This window comes from Neodiprion fabricii, chromosome 1 (genome assembly GCF_021155785.1).
Source record: "Neodiprion fabricii isolate iyNeoFabr1 chromosome 1, iyNeoFabr1.1, whole genome shotgun sequence".
Taxonomy (NCBI): domain Eukaryota; kingdom Metazoa; phylum Arthropoda; class Insecta; order Hymenoptera; family Diprionidae; genus Neodiprion; species Neodiprion fabricii.
In genome coordinates this window covers 4215411-4232645 of record NC_060239.1, presented here as the reverse complement: position 1 = coordinate 4232645, position 17235 = coordinate 4215411, and the positions used below count along the sequence as shown (strand labels likewise).

The following is a 17235-nucleotide window of genomic DNA, read 5'->3' as shown; positions in this document are numbered from 1 at the left end:
AATTCCCCAGCCACTCAGAGCAGGGAATTTTGATTCGGTGATATTTGATTGGCGGAACGCCGCGTAGCCTCGAACCCATCGGCCATTTCCCACCATGCATGCCTGCTCCAAAGGATCCGTCACACAAAAGCAAGATGGAGGATCTCGCAGTCGAAGTATGCGGCGAAAACGGAGCGTATTATAAGGTTTGTTATGTGAAAAGTATATGAAAATGTAACGGTGTCGTGTGGTACATCAATCCTCGGAATATCGGGCCATGTTATGGTGATAATATCACCCCTCGGAGGCTTGTACTTAGTGGAAATCTGAGCTTTCAATGTCGTCGAAGTAACGCGGCTTCCTACGACGCCATGTCTCATTTGACAGGGCGTGATTTTCGCATGTGTTTTATTAACTCAATTTCCAATATTACGATTCTCTAGGAACAATTCGAAGCGTTTGTTGATCCAGCCGTCAAATCAGTTTGATCGAATCTCGCCCGGTCCCCGACGAAATACAACCCCGCGACACCGAACTTTGCACTGCATTCTCTTCCTTGCTTGCCTACCAGTGAATACATTTTTTTTTCCTCCTGTTTCAGGCCTTTGTCACTGATGTCTTTGATGAAGAGGTTTTAGTAGCTTTTGAAAATGAGTAAGTACAAATTGTTTGCCTCTTCGATCAGCTCTGTCTGTCGTTTTGTTACAACCAGTTTATATGGCAAATCATCTAGTTCTAAACTTTTCTATCAACAATTTCTCACAAGCTGAGTTCAACGAGTCGATTATCTTGGACCAATTCTGTGACTCGCTCTAGTCACACGTTCAGTGTATCAATCTATTGCACATTTTCAACATTCACTATTCACTGACAATCTAGAGACGATATTTATTATCATTTATTGAATAATTTCGTAGTCTACAATTATCACTTTTTTACATTCTCTTTTGTTGCACAAACAATGGTTCTGTACAATCATACCTCAAAATAAAGAGAAGGATTAAAACTATAAATAGATTTAAAGATTTTTGTTTCCATGTAAAAGTAGAAAATAAATTTGACCTATGCTTACATTAGAATTATGGAAATTTCATTTTAATATGATTAATGTCACATACATAACCAATATTCATAAGAATTTTTAGGTTAGTTTGATCTCTACAAGAAATACGACTAAACAGAATAGCTCTTTATACTCTTTCGAGATAAAAGTGAGTCATTCTTGGATTGTATTCCAGCTCAGGAATTGATCATCCTAATTAATAAATATAATTCAAAGTCTCACATGTAGAGGTTAGCAATGCAATTTCATGTTTTTGGGCTGCATTGAATACCGAGAAAATAGGTTTGTCTAATATAGTTGACCATGTCGAAGAATTATTAGGAATGATTTGATTCTTAGCGGTTTTATGCAATAATAGTTCAGAAAGGAACGTGTAAAAAATTCTAGCACTATTTCAATAAGAAACGAATTATCCGTTGCAGCTGGCAGCCTGAATCGAAGTTTCCTTTTGCTCAAGTACGCCTACCTCCCAAAGATGGCCCTAAGCCTGAATTTGTAGAACATCAAGAAATTGAAGTGTTCTCCAGGGCAAATGACCAGGAAGCCTGTGGGTGGTGGAAAGCCATTATCCAGGTCTGTTGTTTCAAAAAATATCGTACTGCTAATGATTAGTAATAATAATTTATTGGGTTGTACATTAGGTTGAAAAATTTAGAAAAGTCCAATGGTATCGTATTACAGAGAATATTCAGTAATTGTTGAATTTCCGTGGAAGTCCTAGAATCCGTAAAAACTGTAGCCGAATCATCTAAGATGATTTTTAATAATTTATCAAAAAAATTTAACTTTTCTTCTACCTAATCGCTTTATGTACTTGTAAAGATTTTACTTCGATTCGTGTTACTGATTTTGGCTACACTTTTTCTTTTTCAATTTCATAAGACCTTTAACACCAAGATTTTAATTTTAGTAAATTTTAGGTGAAATCAATAGCTGCATAAATCAAAGCGATAAAATTTGACAAATAAGTTCATTGGAGACAAAAATATTTCAGATGATGAAGGGAGGATTTCTAGTTGTGGAATATCTAGGATGGGAGAACACATATACAGAAATAGTCAACAGTGAAAGACTTAGGCCGAAAAATCCCAATCCACCTATCGACAAGACCACCTTCCACAAAATTGAGATCGATGTACCTGAGGAATTGCGGGAATTGTGAGTTTTTAAATTTTGATTAACACTAGTCTTCGGTAAAAGTAAATTCAATTTTTTGGTTTCGCATTGATCCATGTGATTACTGAAAATATCGCACATCTTGATAGAAGACAATAAATAATCCACCTAGTATTTCAAATGCCAATGTCATAACGAAAATTTTCTTACTGTCACGTCTTGTGCATTCGCTGCAAATAATTCTTTATTCAGCCTTTATCGTCTTTTCCAAATTTATGTAGACCAAAAAGTACACCGAGTGAAAAGTCACGCGCAACTTTAAACTCGTGTTCGCTTGTTTTAAAAATGTTTAACCAAGTGATTGGATGGATTTTCAAGTTGTAAGTTAACCTTAATTAGATTTTCTTCACATCGCAGTGCAAAAATGGATAATGCACATAAGGAATTTCAAAAGGCGATAGAAGCTGCTGTGTGCCGATACGTGCCTGATAGGGGAGTATTGCTGGCCATCTCCCGTAGTGAAAACACACGCCGACATAGTGCCATGCTACAGGACATGCACTTCCGTAATTTATCACAAAAGGTAAGCTTAACCCTTCAACTTGGAATCTTACGCGAAATTTGATAATATTATTGAAATTCCCGTACTCTGGGTTCCAGAATAATTTTATTGTTTTATAATTATTATAAAAATTTCGAATAATAAATTGATCTCTTTCTTACTTGTAGGTTTTACTACTGAAAAGAACAGAAGAGGCAGCACGTCAACTTGAATCTACTAAACTGCAAACCAGTGGCGGGTAAGTTATGCGATTTTTTAAAATATGATGGTTTTTCTTTTGTTTCTTATTCTCAATAACGGTACGAAAATGTGGAACTCTTCACCTGCTAGCGCCCTTCTGCACACTGATACTCCTTACCATCCTGTCTGTTGCCTGCACAATTAAGGATGTAATGTTCAGAAATTTTGACAGCATCAAATTTCAGCAAACTTAATATTATTAATATATATAAGTACTAACTGGTGCTGTATAGGATATTCCCAATTTTTTTTAGCTTGTGTGAAATTGTCGATTAACACCTATACAAAGTTTTTTGAATCAAGAAATGGTATTAGGACGGGTCAATCATGAGTATGTAAAGTTCACTAATTAACTAATTAGTCTTTCATCGACCACTTACGTATGTTTCGTATTAGAGAAACAGCCACAGTGTAGTGTCTCACTTGTTGAAAATACATGTACAATATCCATGATGAACAAATCTAATATTCTAAGGATAATAGCGATAATTATGCCATATTCATAACACCAATGTTGTTACTTTAAGTGTCTACAATTTGAAATTATCTAAATAATTATTCCTCCCGATATGCCAACAACTTTTCAGAGGTTCTTATTTTCTATTTCGCATCGTGTTGTTTAAAATGATTTTGTACGAATAGCTTAAGGAATCGTCGTTTTTCCCATAACTCTGAAAGTATCCTCACTCAATTACTCCATACAGACAATGTCAAATATAAATTCATATTGTCTCATTCCGAAAATAGCATGCGCTTTAGATTACAGAATGATACTTCTGCCAATATTACTACTTACAGGTAATGCAGTCGTACAATGGCAATATGCAAAATTTGTTGAACAGATGTTTCTTTGTGAATTGTCTGTAATTGTTTTTAAAATTGCGAATTTAGTACACGACTCAGAGTATATAACAGAGTGAATTCACAAACTGACATAATTTATTTTAATCTGATTATTTAAATTACGCCGTATTAGCGAGAATCACGATCTGTTCTGGGAGTCGACTGAAAAGGCTTTTCATACAGAATCTGATATTCAGCAACACTATTCACAAATTCGTATACATTTTTGACTATTTTATTTTGGTACTGTAAAACCAGTTACTTAATATGTATTTGCTCTGTAAGTAATGCAAAATCCCATCACTGACTACGGTTTGTTGTAACCACTGGAAATGAAGGTTCATTGATATTTCCAGTTCCATTTTCTAGTACAAAGATTGTCTACAGTGCGAATATGGAAATATTGCTCCACTGTTAAGTCTTGGAAGTTTTTGCAACTATTTTCATACAAGTACACAAGGATAGAAAGCGTATAAAATATAGTGCATACATTTCGCCAAAGTAATATTTATTCAGTTTTCTCTTTACATCACTGTAAAAATATTTTGAACATTTCTATCGTTATATATTGCATCAGATAAAAAATAATACTTATTACAAATATCCACCTATGGGTCATTACACACACATATCATAAAGATCATTTTATTATAGTTAGTCAACTGCATACAGACAGTATGGTAAAAATAAAATAAGAACAGAGTCACCGTTCGTTCGTTATTTCCATTGAGTTACATCAGGGTTTCTTTCTCATTTCAGCAAATTTAGATCTTCAAACTTTATATATCAGCGTGTCTCAAACTTTGAGGCAGGAGTGAGAACGAATTCAAGGTGAGATCACAGTGGCGTGGCTTAGACATAAGTTAGATTATTGTATAACATGTTATATCACTGCATCATAAAGATTTAAAAAAAAGATTTTTAAAGATGAGAAGTCTTTTACTTTATCGATGTGCATGCAACGACGTGTAGATCAGTCATCACAATCATATGCTTCAACATACACGCACAAACGCAAACAAATATTTTCAGTTGACAAATTAGATGCTGTTTATGTCCTATGTGATTGAATGATCTACCTTGTGTGCTGGTATTTACATATACATATATTTAGCATCTGCTGCCACTCTCTAGTTTTTCACATTTACTTTTCTACTTTACCAATAGTAGATTCATAGTTTTTCTGTCGAAGAACGTGTAAGAGTAAAAGACAAAAAAATATCCAAACCTGCCAACGTTTGAGAAACACTGATATATAGCGTAAAACTTGCGAGAAGTTTAAAGTAGCAAACTATTTCTGTACCATTCCCAAAAATTTTCTATGTAATAGTCATATTCTAGCTGTATGAACTTCAATTTAGTTTTAATACAAAAAATAAGCTCATGCCACATATTAATAAAACTAATACAGAACACATTTATCAGGTCTTATTTCTTCGTAATAAGAGTATCAGGATATTAGTTTTGTATCAGCATTGAGCAAGATTTTGTATTATCGTGGTACAAGTAATTTTAACAAGTGATGACACCTACAATTTTATTCAATTTAATGTTAGTAACAGAAACATTTATTACATGTGTGCTACGTAGAACTATTGTAGGAAAAATTATATTTCATATCCTCTTTTCTTGTCTATTTACTATTTGATGAAGTATTTGATAGCTTCTCGAAATTATCAAAGCCTTTGATGAATTTGCAACTATCGCCAACAAGTATATAAAACAGTGTAAATGAAAACTTATTCGATATTTTTGACCACTAGGAAATCATATGAATTTATGCAGTCATTAGTTAAAGTATATTTAAATCGATGGTGTTGATGATCATCGATGGATTTCCAAACAGACAGCTTATTTTGATTAATTTTATCTTGTTCCATTCATAAACATGTTGACGATAGTAGAATTGAATTTCTTTTTCTCTTTTACTAAACATCCCGACATTGCATGGTATTTTATGTGTTTTCTAACATCGTTGCGCTTAGTAAATCTGGTTGTTAAAGTTGCAGATATATTTCTTACGTATCACAAAATTTCAGAATTCTGACCTACTCAAATATGATCAACGAGCTTTTTCAAAACACAACTAAACGTTTCAGGACTGATCCAAATTTGCAGCTTCAAAACTATAGTATTGACTAAAAGTTTATCTTTTGAAATAATTCACGTCATTTACATGCAATTATTTAATTTTTTCAAATCACGGACATGAAGAAAAGTTTTTGCAGCTACATAACATTTTTTTGTAGAGTTGGGTGTAAATCCTAAGATACTGATAGTAGTCATGCATCGGAATTTTGAATCATAAAACTTAATTTTTTCGATTACTCCACTATTATTAATAATTACTATCAGGCATGAGTATGAATCCGATTACGTGAGGACTTAAAAATTGTGTTACAGTTTTTTTCTACGTTTTATCAGTGAAGTACTATATATAATTTGAAATTTTTCAGGTATACAGACGAGTTCAATGTGCGAGAAGACTTGATGGGACTCGCGATTGGTGCTCATGGAGCCAACATACAACAGGCCAGAAAAGTTGAAGGAATCACCAACATAGAGCTAGAGGAAAACTCGTGTACCTTCAAAATTTATGGAGAGGTAAACACACGAAGTTAGCATAAATTGTTCAATGAATAGTTAGATTCGCATTGAATAGTTTGGTTGATTATAATTGATGTTCCTAATAATCACTTTGATCTGTATTGCAGACGCACGAAGCTGTGAAGAAGGCGCGGTCTATGCTGGAATACAGCGAGGAGTCCATACAAGTTCCTCGCATTCTCGTGGGGAAGGTTATAGGAAAAAACGGTCGCATCATACAGGAAATTGTTGACAAAAGTGGTGTGGTAAGCAGAATTTCAATTTCTTTTATGATTGTTAAACTCGCACGTGCTCTTAGAACTGCGCAGCTATCATAAAGTAGGATGGAATTTTGAAAACTAGGTTTCTTGTCTACTTGAAAGTTATAGTGCAGTGAAACCGAAATTGTAAAAACGGTCTCTGCCATAGAACTTGAAAGTTTTTCCTCTTGCCTTCCAAGGCTGTGCCTGCATTTGGTCTAAGATATTTCTGCACCTCCCGCAATTGGCTGCACATTTGCAGGTCCAAGTGATACGTCCAAAAGTATGTTTATCCTTGCTGTGGAAACTACATTCCAGTAAATTTCTTATGACTAGGTTTCACTGTGCCAAAATAGATTATCGAACATCGCTTTATACAATTCAAATATAAATACTCAATTCCATCTTACACATGTTTCTTACTACGATATTTTGACAAATTTTGTATTATTTACAAGGTTCATTTGTGCTTTGAATCTCTGTTGTGCTAATGCTGTTACAAACATTGACAACCCATATAAATTTTCATGATAAACAATACATCTGATGCATGCATTTGATTATACAGAGTGATTAACCAACAGTCGAATGGTCTAACGTGCATTATTAGAATTTTAGCGCATGCACGTTAGACCATACGGCCATGAAGTAATCACTATGTATATACAAACACAAAACATGCAAAACAATCGAACTACTCATGTTATCACACGCGTATTATTTCATGGAAAATATTGACCTACATTCGAAAAACCAGTTTACGTTAAAAAACGAATGTGAAATGAAGCATACTGTTTTGTTGTAGCTTATTCAGTAGACTAGTATCAATACCGAACATGAATTACTCGTCTGTAAGGAGACACAAATTCGTCAGATTATCTTCTCTACATTTTTCTATTGCAAACTGATAACCCAAGGTACATTTAAACAATTTATGCACGCAGACCATTGCTGCGCATATTATCTCGGGTCACTTCATCTTCCAGATGCGTGCAATGTAGCATGCAAATGTCGCGTCATCTAAACGTACCTTGGGTATTTTATTATTTTAATAATTTTTAAACTGATCCATTTTCATTTCTAAGACTAAAATGTGGCATAAACTCAAAATTTCAGCTCCCATTGCTAATTTCAGAATCAGCGTAATTTTACCGTTTGAGACTGTTCTCTGTGTTATAATTCTGTAAAAAAATTTAAACCGCTTATGATTACTACCAAGCTGATTAAATGTCATTGTGGGAGTGATTGCAAGTTAACTTTTATACAGATATATGCAACATTATCGTTGACAAAGATTCCGAAATGGGGTGTAAAGGTCACTCTTAGACGTTTTATGGTAATGCTTAAATGCATCCACTCTGCCGGTAAAGTTTTACTTACGAGAGTAGTTTATAGATGTATCTAACAAAATTAATACCACTTTTTTGTAATACAAGTTTCGGATTTCAATTTGCACTTGATTTTACTGTACAATCAATATTACGTTGTTGGTGATTATAGAATTAAGATCAAGGACAAGCAGGTAAGTGAAATAAATCATTAATTATAATACTTTGCCATGTGTCAAAAGTTGCAATTTTTGCCAAAATTAATTCGCCTTGATCGAAAATTTTCTCTCCATTAAATAGGTATTTTCGTCAATTTTTACCTGTTGAAAGTTTCTGGTCTAGATATTACTGAACAGATCCAAGAATGAAGGTAAAAAACGATCATGTATTATTAAAGGTTACATTCGAGATGCAAGAATGAAGACCCACCAAACCAGAAGCACCTTGAACCACAGTACAATTGTCTGCCATAATTTTTTTGTACTCTGATTATGTACCTTATAAAAATTTTTTCAAAAGTTCAACTATCGTTTTGTTGAAATAGCCTTATAAATATTTGGAATCTTTATACTTGTATACCTTTGATTTAATGATATTTAGATTAAGTTTCATTTTCGTCGAATAATATTAATTTTGAAATATCTAATCCAGCAAACAAATTGATGTTTTAAATTTCATTATTACGGTAAAATTGAGACTGATCAAAAAAAATTTCAGTAAAAAAAAAAATTTCTGCATCATGTATGCACTTCCCGGTAGGAAATGCTAAAATTTTGACATAAAATGTTGTACCTATTATAAAACGAATTTTCTTGCAATGCCACATTTTACGTCGTACAGTATTTTTTCGTGTTCAACCAAGTGGTAGGTCGCCAGTTTCAACAAATCTTTCATTTGGGATACTGCCACGTGGTGAATGAACTTTACTTTCTTTACATCTAGTCGTACTGAATATATTTCACACCTCATTGTTGCGGGTGACAATGGATTGACCAATATTATTTAACTATACAATGTCCTGTGAACTGTATCAATACTTCGAGACACGCAAGTGAATCACTATCACACAGAATATGATAATATACGCGTCCTATTTTGAACATGACGAAATATTTAGGACCGTAAATCCTGTGTCTGTAAGCATTAAATCGCTGAGACATTTATCACACATTTGTAGTAAAAAAAGTGATGTAATTTTTTTTTTTTTTGCTCAATTTAATGAGTAATTTCTACAATTTGTCAAAATGTTGTTCAGCTCGAAATACATATTATATACTATTTTGTGGTCAAATGACAAACCAATCGTTATGTGAAGAAAGAGAATCATTAGAAGAAAACCAATGTAAACTCATTCTTTGTTAAGCGATCAAATTTTATTGTTTGGCCAAAATTTGTTTCTCCATTTGACGGTTGTAAAAATAAAGCAAAGAAAAAAGAAAAAAAATGTAAACAAATGCGTCCAGCCAATTTGTCATGTGAGCACAAATTATAGATTTACGGGGTGATGTTATGCGTGATATACTTGCATTGTTTGTTCTCGGTAGATAACATCTGGCTCGAGTGGGAATGTACATACTGATAGAGTAAGTATATTATCTTACACTGTTTGTGTCTTTGTCTCATCTCAACCTTATCCAACTGGAGCTTCCACCTTCCTTCAGAAAAAGAAAACGAAAGAAAAAAAGAATCAACAAAAAAACAGATCATATGTGAATGTTACATGAACCACTTGGGCCAGCTTCATTTTTGAAATTGCATAATCAACAATAATATTGTTAATTTATGGTGTTTTTCGATGCTATTTACCTTTCTTTATCGAAAAAATTTGATTATTTATTGAAATAATGCCTATTGTTTGCAAGATACTTCGGTTGATTCAAGCGATTCATATATCACACATAACAGCTATATTAATCATTATTCTCCTTTCATTGCATACATTTAATATTTATTCATTATATGTTTCCACATGGCCAGATGGCATGTAATTATCTTCAGTCGCAACCTATTCAAGTCAAATATTTATCCATAAAGTTGGTCATTTTATACATTTATTGGAAAACCATGTAATATTCAGTGATTATCAAGACTCAGGCGTAATCAATACACGTAACAGCAAATTACAAGTTGTTGAATTTCATATGTTGGCTTGATAATGAAACCTTTTTTTCTCCCTGTGAAAAGATTGGATCGTTCGAATTCAAGTAGTAATTGCTGTAGAGTAGCATCTTTTGGATACTGCATCAACCATTTACTACTACTGGGTCATTATACAATAATTCAAAGCAATTCTACACGTATCCTGTATCGTTTAAATTTTTACTTTATTCGTGGGTTCTATATTTGTTTGGCTTTAAATGTGAATTTAGACAAAACTAAAGTAGAGTATAAATATAAAATTACACTTCGGATTCTCATTCACTTCAATTGAGTAGATAACAACCATCATTTTTATTAAGTTCTAGGAAACCTCACCGTTGGCTAAATTATTTAGCAAAATCTCCTATTTTCACGTAAGGATCTGTCTCAAGCAGTTGAGCATAAAAAAAATTTGGTAGTCTTTTTTTTTCAACTTCATATTAAAAAATATCGATGGAATTTTTTTCCTACAATGGTAAGTAGTAAACTTGTGAAAATGCTAAGGTCTGAATTTGTTGAAGTATACATTTGTGGATAATATTTATTTTGTTCTAGCATTTTGGATATTCAATGTTTACACGATATGGTATTAATTTCATTGAATCAAATACATTATTGACTATGAGTCATTTGATTATAAAACGGAAAAAAATTATGTATTGCAAGTCATAAGTATTGTATATCAATCTTTGATGTGACCATGGAGAATTAAAAAGTTTTTAAATACAAATGTTGCAATTATATTTCCTAAATTGATCATTGTAATTGATAACAGCTCATTTTTAGATTGTATCTTATCCTGGATAACAATACTGATGGTATGATAAAAATAATATTTTTCATTTTTACAGACTTTGTGTGATACAATTTATTCAAAGTCTCGACTATTGTTAACACTAGAAGATATATTTCCTTTTTTCTAAATTTTGTGCTTGATTTATGCGCTTTTAAGTCATTAGATAGATCAAGGTTTGACTATTTCAATGGGCAATCACAATTGTAATGTGTAATTAAAATGACTAATAAACTGAAAGTAACATCAATTTTATTTTATCGTGAACATCTTTGAATATTTTATATTTGTCTGCTTTATTTTTATCACTGATTAGTGCATTAGGTTTTCTGAATAATTCACCATCTTTTGTGCAATACTTTAAACTTCCAAATGAATTGGCATGATGTCATTTATACGTCGACATTCTCCTCGAATCTCAAGGTATTACAATTTTTGTAGTGAGTCAAATTTTGATGATGATAAGTTTGAATATGACGCATCCTTACGTGAATATCGTAGACTGAAAATTTCAGTAGAAACTTGGTATGTTGGCTTAAAGTTACTACAATCTTTTTTCTCAACATATTTCACTGTTGTCGAAATCATCGGTTTTGTGTAATATCTCACCTGTGTAATTGTCTTACGTATGATATTACTGACATCTGAGTTTAAAATCATCATTCTCTATGTAGAAAGAAATTCCTCCAATCTGAAATATCAAATTTGGTATGTATAATTTATATAATTATGTTTTGTTTTCTGTTAAATTTTAGGTCCGGGTTAAAATCGAGGGCGACAATGAGCCTCAACCCACGATTCCTCGCGAAGAGGGTCAAGTTCCTTTTGTATTTGTTGGCACAGTCGAAAGCATAGCTAATGCTAAGGTCCTGCTTGAGTATCACTTGGCACACCTGAAGGTATAATTTACACAAGTGCATTTACTAATTTTTGGTACATATATTGAGTTTTGAAAAGAATTAAACTGTAAACATTCGATTGGTTCTTGGAAGTAAATCATCATTCACAGCTATAATACTGCCAATATTTGATTACAGGAGGTGGAACAACTCAGACAGGAAAAACTAGAAATAGACCAACAGTTGCGGAGTATGCATGGTTCGACAACTGGACCAATGCCTAGTTTTCCTTCCCAAAGACGAGGCATGGGATCCGGGCCTGAAGATGGGGGAGGCGGCCGTCCCAACAGAGGTGGTCCATCCCGAGGACGCGGGAGGGGTAGGGCCTCGATCAGACACAACGCTGGTAACACTATTACCGATTATATCAACAATGTAGAACATATTTCGAAGCGGGGTCGTAGAGGTTGCCATGGTTATGAGCCTGTAAGAGAAAAGGGGCATGTTACTGCTAAATGATAATAGTTCCCCTTTTACAATACTACTGTTCGTTCAACCAGATTTATCTAACTTTCTAACAATCATTACTTCCGTCATGATTTTAACGGGACTGATTTTTACATTAAGTTGGAATAACTGGTATGAGTATCAGTAGCAAAATCACCTTACATGGTGTTTCAGATTTTGTATTGAAATTGGTTCCTTTTCTCACCTCTGCTCGTCCATAGTTGCCACTTTCTTATTGCGCTCTTCTCTTATTGTTCCATTATTACACTTTCCAATCTTACACTCGGTTAAGCATTGTTGTTATCCTCGTTACGTAATTGGGTAGTGGACGCTGTTCTCGAATCTCAAGGTATTACAATTTTTATATACACGATTTGTCACCTTTCAATCTATGTTATTGAAGAATTGTTCCTGGGTTAAATAGAATTAAACCAAAACCTTTTGTACTGTTTCTTTTGCGCAGTATTCCATGTGTTCCGTCTTGTAATAAATATATTTCTAGGGTAAATTTTTATTATCTAGAAATAAATTATGACTAACTAGTTTAGAATTAACATTGCATATAGTAATGAAACTTTCTTCTGGCAATAGCCTGATATGAAACGTTCAAAAGCTGTCGATGATTATCTGACACGTTTGACTTTCGTGCATTGCACCACTTGTGTGAGTATTTGCATAAAACATTTCATGCTTGTGAATGTAATACAAGGTCAACTTTTTTCTCTTACGGTTGGGAACAAACCTCTCGAATTTTGACATTCCCAATCTCTTCATATCGAATAGAGACAAGTACCTTGCATAGCTTGAAAGCACTTTTCAATTTCAATTGTTTGAGCAATAATTTTTGACTATACTGTTCATATCTCCATTACCCATGTTTAACGATATTCCCGTTTGACCTGAAGTTTGAACCACCGACTTAACACCGTCGTTGGAATTCACAGTGAACAAGTAAGAACATGCCCTGCATTAAATCCCTTCCTTCGCAGTTTTTATTCAGTATATTGCAGTTCTCGGCTCTTCGATGCATAAACATCAATGTTTAACACGTGATTGCATCTTTACAGTTTTTAATTGATAAATCTGCTCATGTGGTGTTTTAAAAACATTTTCAGGATCTCGTCGTGATACTTTGGATGGTAGCGAGGATCGCATGAGGGATTCGTCGATGAGAGGGGGGCACCAAGGTCAAGGTGGTTCCGGGAATTCCGGATACATGGGTAGTAGACAAGGACGACCTCCGTCTCAACGCCGAGATCGTAGAGACGATCGTCGCCGAATGACAGATGATGAAGATACTGTCCTTGACAGTCAAGACGTTTCAAGTATTGATAGAGGTAAAATTTAGATAAATGAAATGAGTGTATATTTTCAACGTCAGCCTTTTATCTGCTACATAGATAAGTGAATTGACGTTAAAATTACTTTGCGAGCAGCATGGGGTGTGAGGCAAACACTTGTGACCATCTAACACTGTCTCTTATATTTATTTTAACACGGCGCACGCTACTAACTTATGCACTTTAAAATTTCGCTTTTCCTCAAGTATTCTGAAGAATAATTAACCACGCATATGCCATTTTCGCTGAAACACTAAAAAATACTTCGAAAACACATCCTCGTATAAATAAAAACATGTTGAATAAAAAGGGAGATGGTCACAATGGTTTGTATGTGTGTAGAATCAGTATCAAGTGTGGAGGGAGGATCACGAGGCATGAGGAGAAGGAGACCGAGACGTTCTCGACAGCGCAGCTCTACACCAGCAAATAATCCGAAAGGTAATTGTCGCCGTGTTTCGCCTGTGTCTGGGCGATTCATCGGGATCATATGGGGTTTATGTAAAAGTTATTCGTGTCTGCTAGATTGTCACATATTCAATATTTGGAAAATAGAACGCAATCAAAATTGCAGATACTCTATATCATAGCCGTTGCAACAAAGAGAAAAAGGCAGCATATCGATTTTCCGCAGGTATATAGGTGTCACCATTTTTTTTAATGTTTGAGTCGACTTCCTGATTCGATTATTGTTTAAACTGAAATAAGTTGAGTATATTTTCTTATTCTGGGACCCAAGCTACAGTCACGAAGACCTGCCGAGCAGTGTAGAAGAAGAAAAACGTAACATCTTCAGACCATCTTGATGTTCTATTTTACCTTCCATCTTGCAATGCTCTTATTTCTTTCTCACCGATGTTTCAGCGATATCCCACATATTATTAATCTTACAATTTTTAAATAGAAATGTAACCCCCAACGAATGGTGCTAAAAGGTGACATTGGTATTCATTTAGGTAGCAACGTTGGCCCAAGTGATCAGTCAACTTTGACAAGTAAGGAGGGAACTCCGGCTAATGATGTGATTGTATCAAATTCAAACTCCCAAGGGCCGAAGAGCCAGAGAGAACCCCGACCTCGTCATTCCCGTATGGCGCCTAATAGCAAGCCGAAAGAGGCCATGGTCAACGGTACTAGTGGCTAAGCTATCTATAAATATAGTTGAAATCAGCCTGTATCTAAAAAGAAGCTGTTGATACCAGTACACTACATGACGCATACACCCAAAAGGACTACGTAATTATGGAAGACGACGTGATTAACCTATGCTCGTTGTTAAGACTGTTTGCTACCGATAAGAATATGACTTGTTTAAGAAGAAAGTGTCATTCTCCTTACGAAAGAATTTTTTTAAGGGCACATATTAATACCCATGCATGGTTTAGTTTAATGATAGTAAAGGAAAAGAAAACCAATACTATCATACTTGAATATCTGGACGCTCTCATGATTGGGAGATAGTAGAAGCAAAAATTAATGATGGTGATCGTAAAACTGTGCCTCATTTTTATATATCAAGATCCAAGACACTATACCACTATGGTCGTATTATTTAATAGTACTTCCAGAGGGGTTTAAGAATTTTTCAAATACACTGAAAACTGGTTTTTTGGAGGTTGTTCGTCAATTTCCTTATGGACATATATATCTCCATCACGTTTATTCTTAACCAGTTCAATCACGTTAGAATTCATAATACCCATGTTAATTTGATATTTCGTTATAACATGCCATATAAAATTTGGCGTGTAAGTTTCACGCTTACTCAAATCAGAATGGTTTTTTTTAATTTTTTTTTTATTTGTTATCTTTCATTACCTCAAGCTTCTTTACAATGGAGTTTATTTTACTCGCGACAATGAATTGTGCGTGTAGAAAATAACGTTTCACACAAGGCATAGTTACGTGACGTACCTATTACTTTATGGAAAAATAAATTCTTTGCTTATCTATTACTCCTAATATGTGAAACGTGTGAGTCCGTATTTTTAGTTGACGTGTTATTCGCATATCACGTTCAAGTCAAAAGAGATCAATGCTATTACTCAATTAATCCTTGAGACAAAATGAATGGCGATTGAAACTCACATAATCTTCAAATTTTGTTTTGAAAAAACCTGTTTCAGGAGTTAGATATAAAGTTTGAACTTAATAATTATATCCTCAATTTTACCAACTTCTAATACAGTTAAACTATAGTTTGGTAGAGTAAAGTTCAATGTTTCATTGAAAGTCAATAAAAAAATTCAAATTCATGTGGTTGAATGTTTTTATACGGCTTTACTCTTATGCTATGCTCGTTTTCATATTTATCTTCGAATATATTGTTGTTTTCGCAAAATTGAAAATCAAAGTAGTTTGAAGTAAGTTTTGTAAAAAAAAACTCAAAAATCGTGCTCCTCGTTAATAACGCAAAATAAGGTGAAATACCAAATATGGCTCAATGACAATGATATTTAGTGCAATGAGAATACAAGTTATTTTGTTTTTCAATTTTTTTCTATACCGAGTATTACATTGTATCAGCTATTATTGAAACATAACGATTGGTAGTACCTTACCTACTACGTGAACAAATACAAAATTTTCATTTGTAGACAAACAATAAAAAACGAATGCTAGTATTTTGAACTTACCACAATCCATACTTTAACGATTCTAACATCTTGTTAATTGGTTTAATCGTGTGTAAAACCAGCTGTACTCTACTATAAATCGTGCTGTCGCTTGGCAAAAATAGATTCATCAACCGCGTACACCATCTGCCTCTGGGTTTTATTATACTTCTGCATAAATTACATGATTGATTACACGTTAAAAAAAATGCTCAGTCGTTTTTTTATACTGTAATAATCAATATGAAGTATGTTACACGTTTGCCTCCTAACACTTGGAAAAATTGAATATAAAATAGCGGTATAAGTATTTCGTCCATTCTAAAGAATCGATGACAGCAGCTTGTGATTTCGGTTTTGCTGTGTTGCCAATGGTGTCATGTTTCTTTCCTGCTGAGATTGAGTTCTTGGTTGTTTTTTTTTTCAATAAATAGTCTGTATAGTTACTTAACAATACTAGATTTTTATGTTTCAATGCTGAGTGCTAATTAATATCTTGAAGAACGTTAAAGCGGCCTGTTTAGTTGAGAAGAAAAAAGAAAAAAAAAAAAACAAGATTAAGAAAAAAGCAAACAGGCGCGCACAAAGGGGTTGGTTTTATTTCCCATCACACTTAGTAATTTAGTCGTTTATTTTTACTACAATATAAGCATATTATATCAAGTAAGAGCATTTGGTACAGAGTTCATTTCTGCATTGTTTCCCCATTTGATTTAAAATGAAAGTAAGCATATATACTTAGTGATATCTATGTATGAGATGCAAAAAAAGAAATGATTAAGATACGTGTTTTATAATATCTAGCTGAAGTGCAGACTTAGCGCATACTTTTATTACTATAATACTACTTAGTCAAAAATGTGGATGTCTGAACAAATAAACTAGCTTTATTATACTAAGCTATGATATAGATATGGCCAGGTGTTTCAAATTGGTAATCAATTTGAAACAGTTGACCAAATTCTTCCGGATATGACAACAACTAATCGGACGTGTCTCATGGATTTTGCAAAAAAAAAAAAATA

At 33.7% G+C, this 17235-nt stretch overlaps 1 protein-coding gene across 10 annotated transcripts; it reads left to right on the top strand.

Annotated features, from left to right (window-relative positions):
- Positions 1 to 45: 45 nt before the first annotated feature.
- On the top strand, positions 46 to 16797 carry LOC124184753 (synaptic functional regulator FMR1). 10 transcript variants are annotated; one of them, XM_046574934.1, is made up of 15 exons: positions 46 to 185; positions 581 to 633; positions 1465 to 1615; positions 2037 to 2200; positions 2576 to 2741; positions 2888 to 2958; positions 4563 to 4634; positions 6260 to 6407; positions 6518 to 6655; positions 9522 to 9560; positions 11665 to 11808; positions 11947 to 12154; positions 13371 to 13592; positions 13938 to 14036; positions 14552 to 16797. In XM_046574934.1, exons 1-15 carry the CDS (start codon positions 99 to 101, stop codon positions 14737 to 14739), a joined length of 1950 nt encoding a protein of 649 aa, XP_046430890.1. In that variant the 5' UTR covers positions 46 to 98; the 3' UTR covers positions 14740 to 16797. The 10 variants fall into 10 exon arrangements, with proteins under 10 accessions (XP_046430890.1, XP_046430809.1, XP_046431046.1 ...); XM_046574853.1 differs by having other exon boundaries at positions 2558 to 2741; XM_046575090.1 differs by lacking the exon at positions 9522 to 9560.
- Positions 16798 to 17235: the final 438 nt, after the last annotated feature.

Excerpts from the sequence above, each read along its gene's own strand:
- LOC124184753 (XM_046574853.1), top strand. The coding sequence starts at position 99 with ATGCCTGCTCCAAAGGATCCGTCACACAAAAGCAAGATGGAGGATCTC. Across the intron at positions 634-1,464 it reads TTAGTAGCTTTTGAAAATGA|CTGGCAGCCTGAATCGAAGT; the intron begins GTAAGTACAAAT and ends TATCCGTTGCAG. Across the intron at positions 4,635-6,259 it reads GGAGTGAGAACGAATTCAAG|GTATACAGACGAGTTCAATG; the intron begins GTGAGATCACAG and ends GAAATTTTTCAG.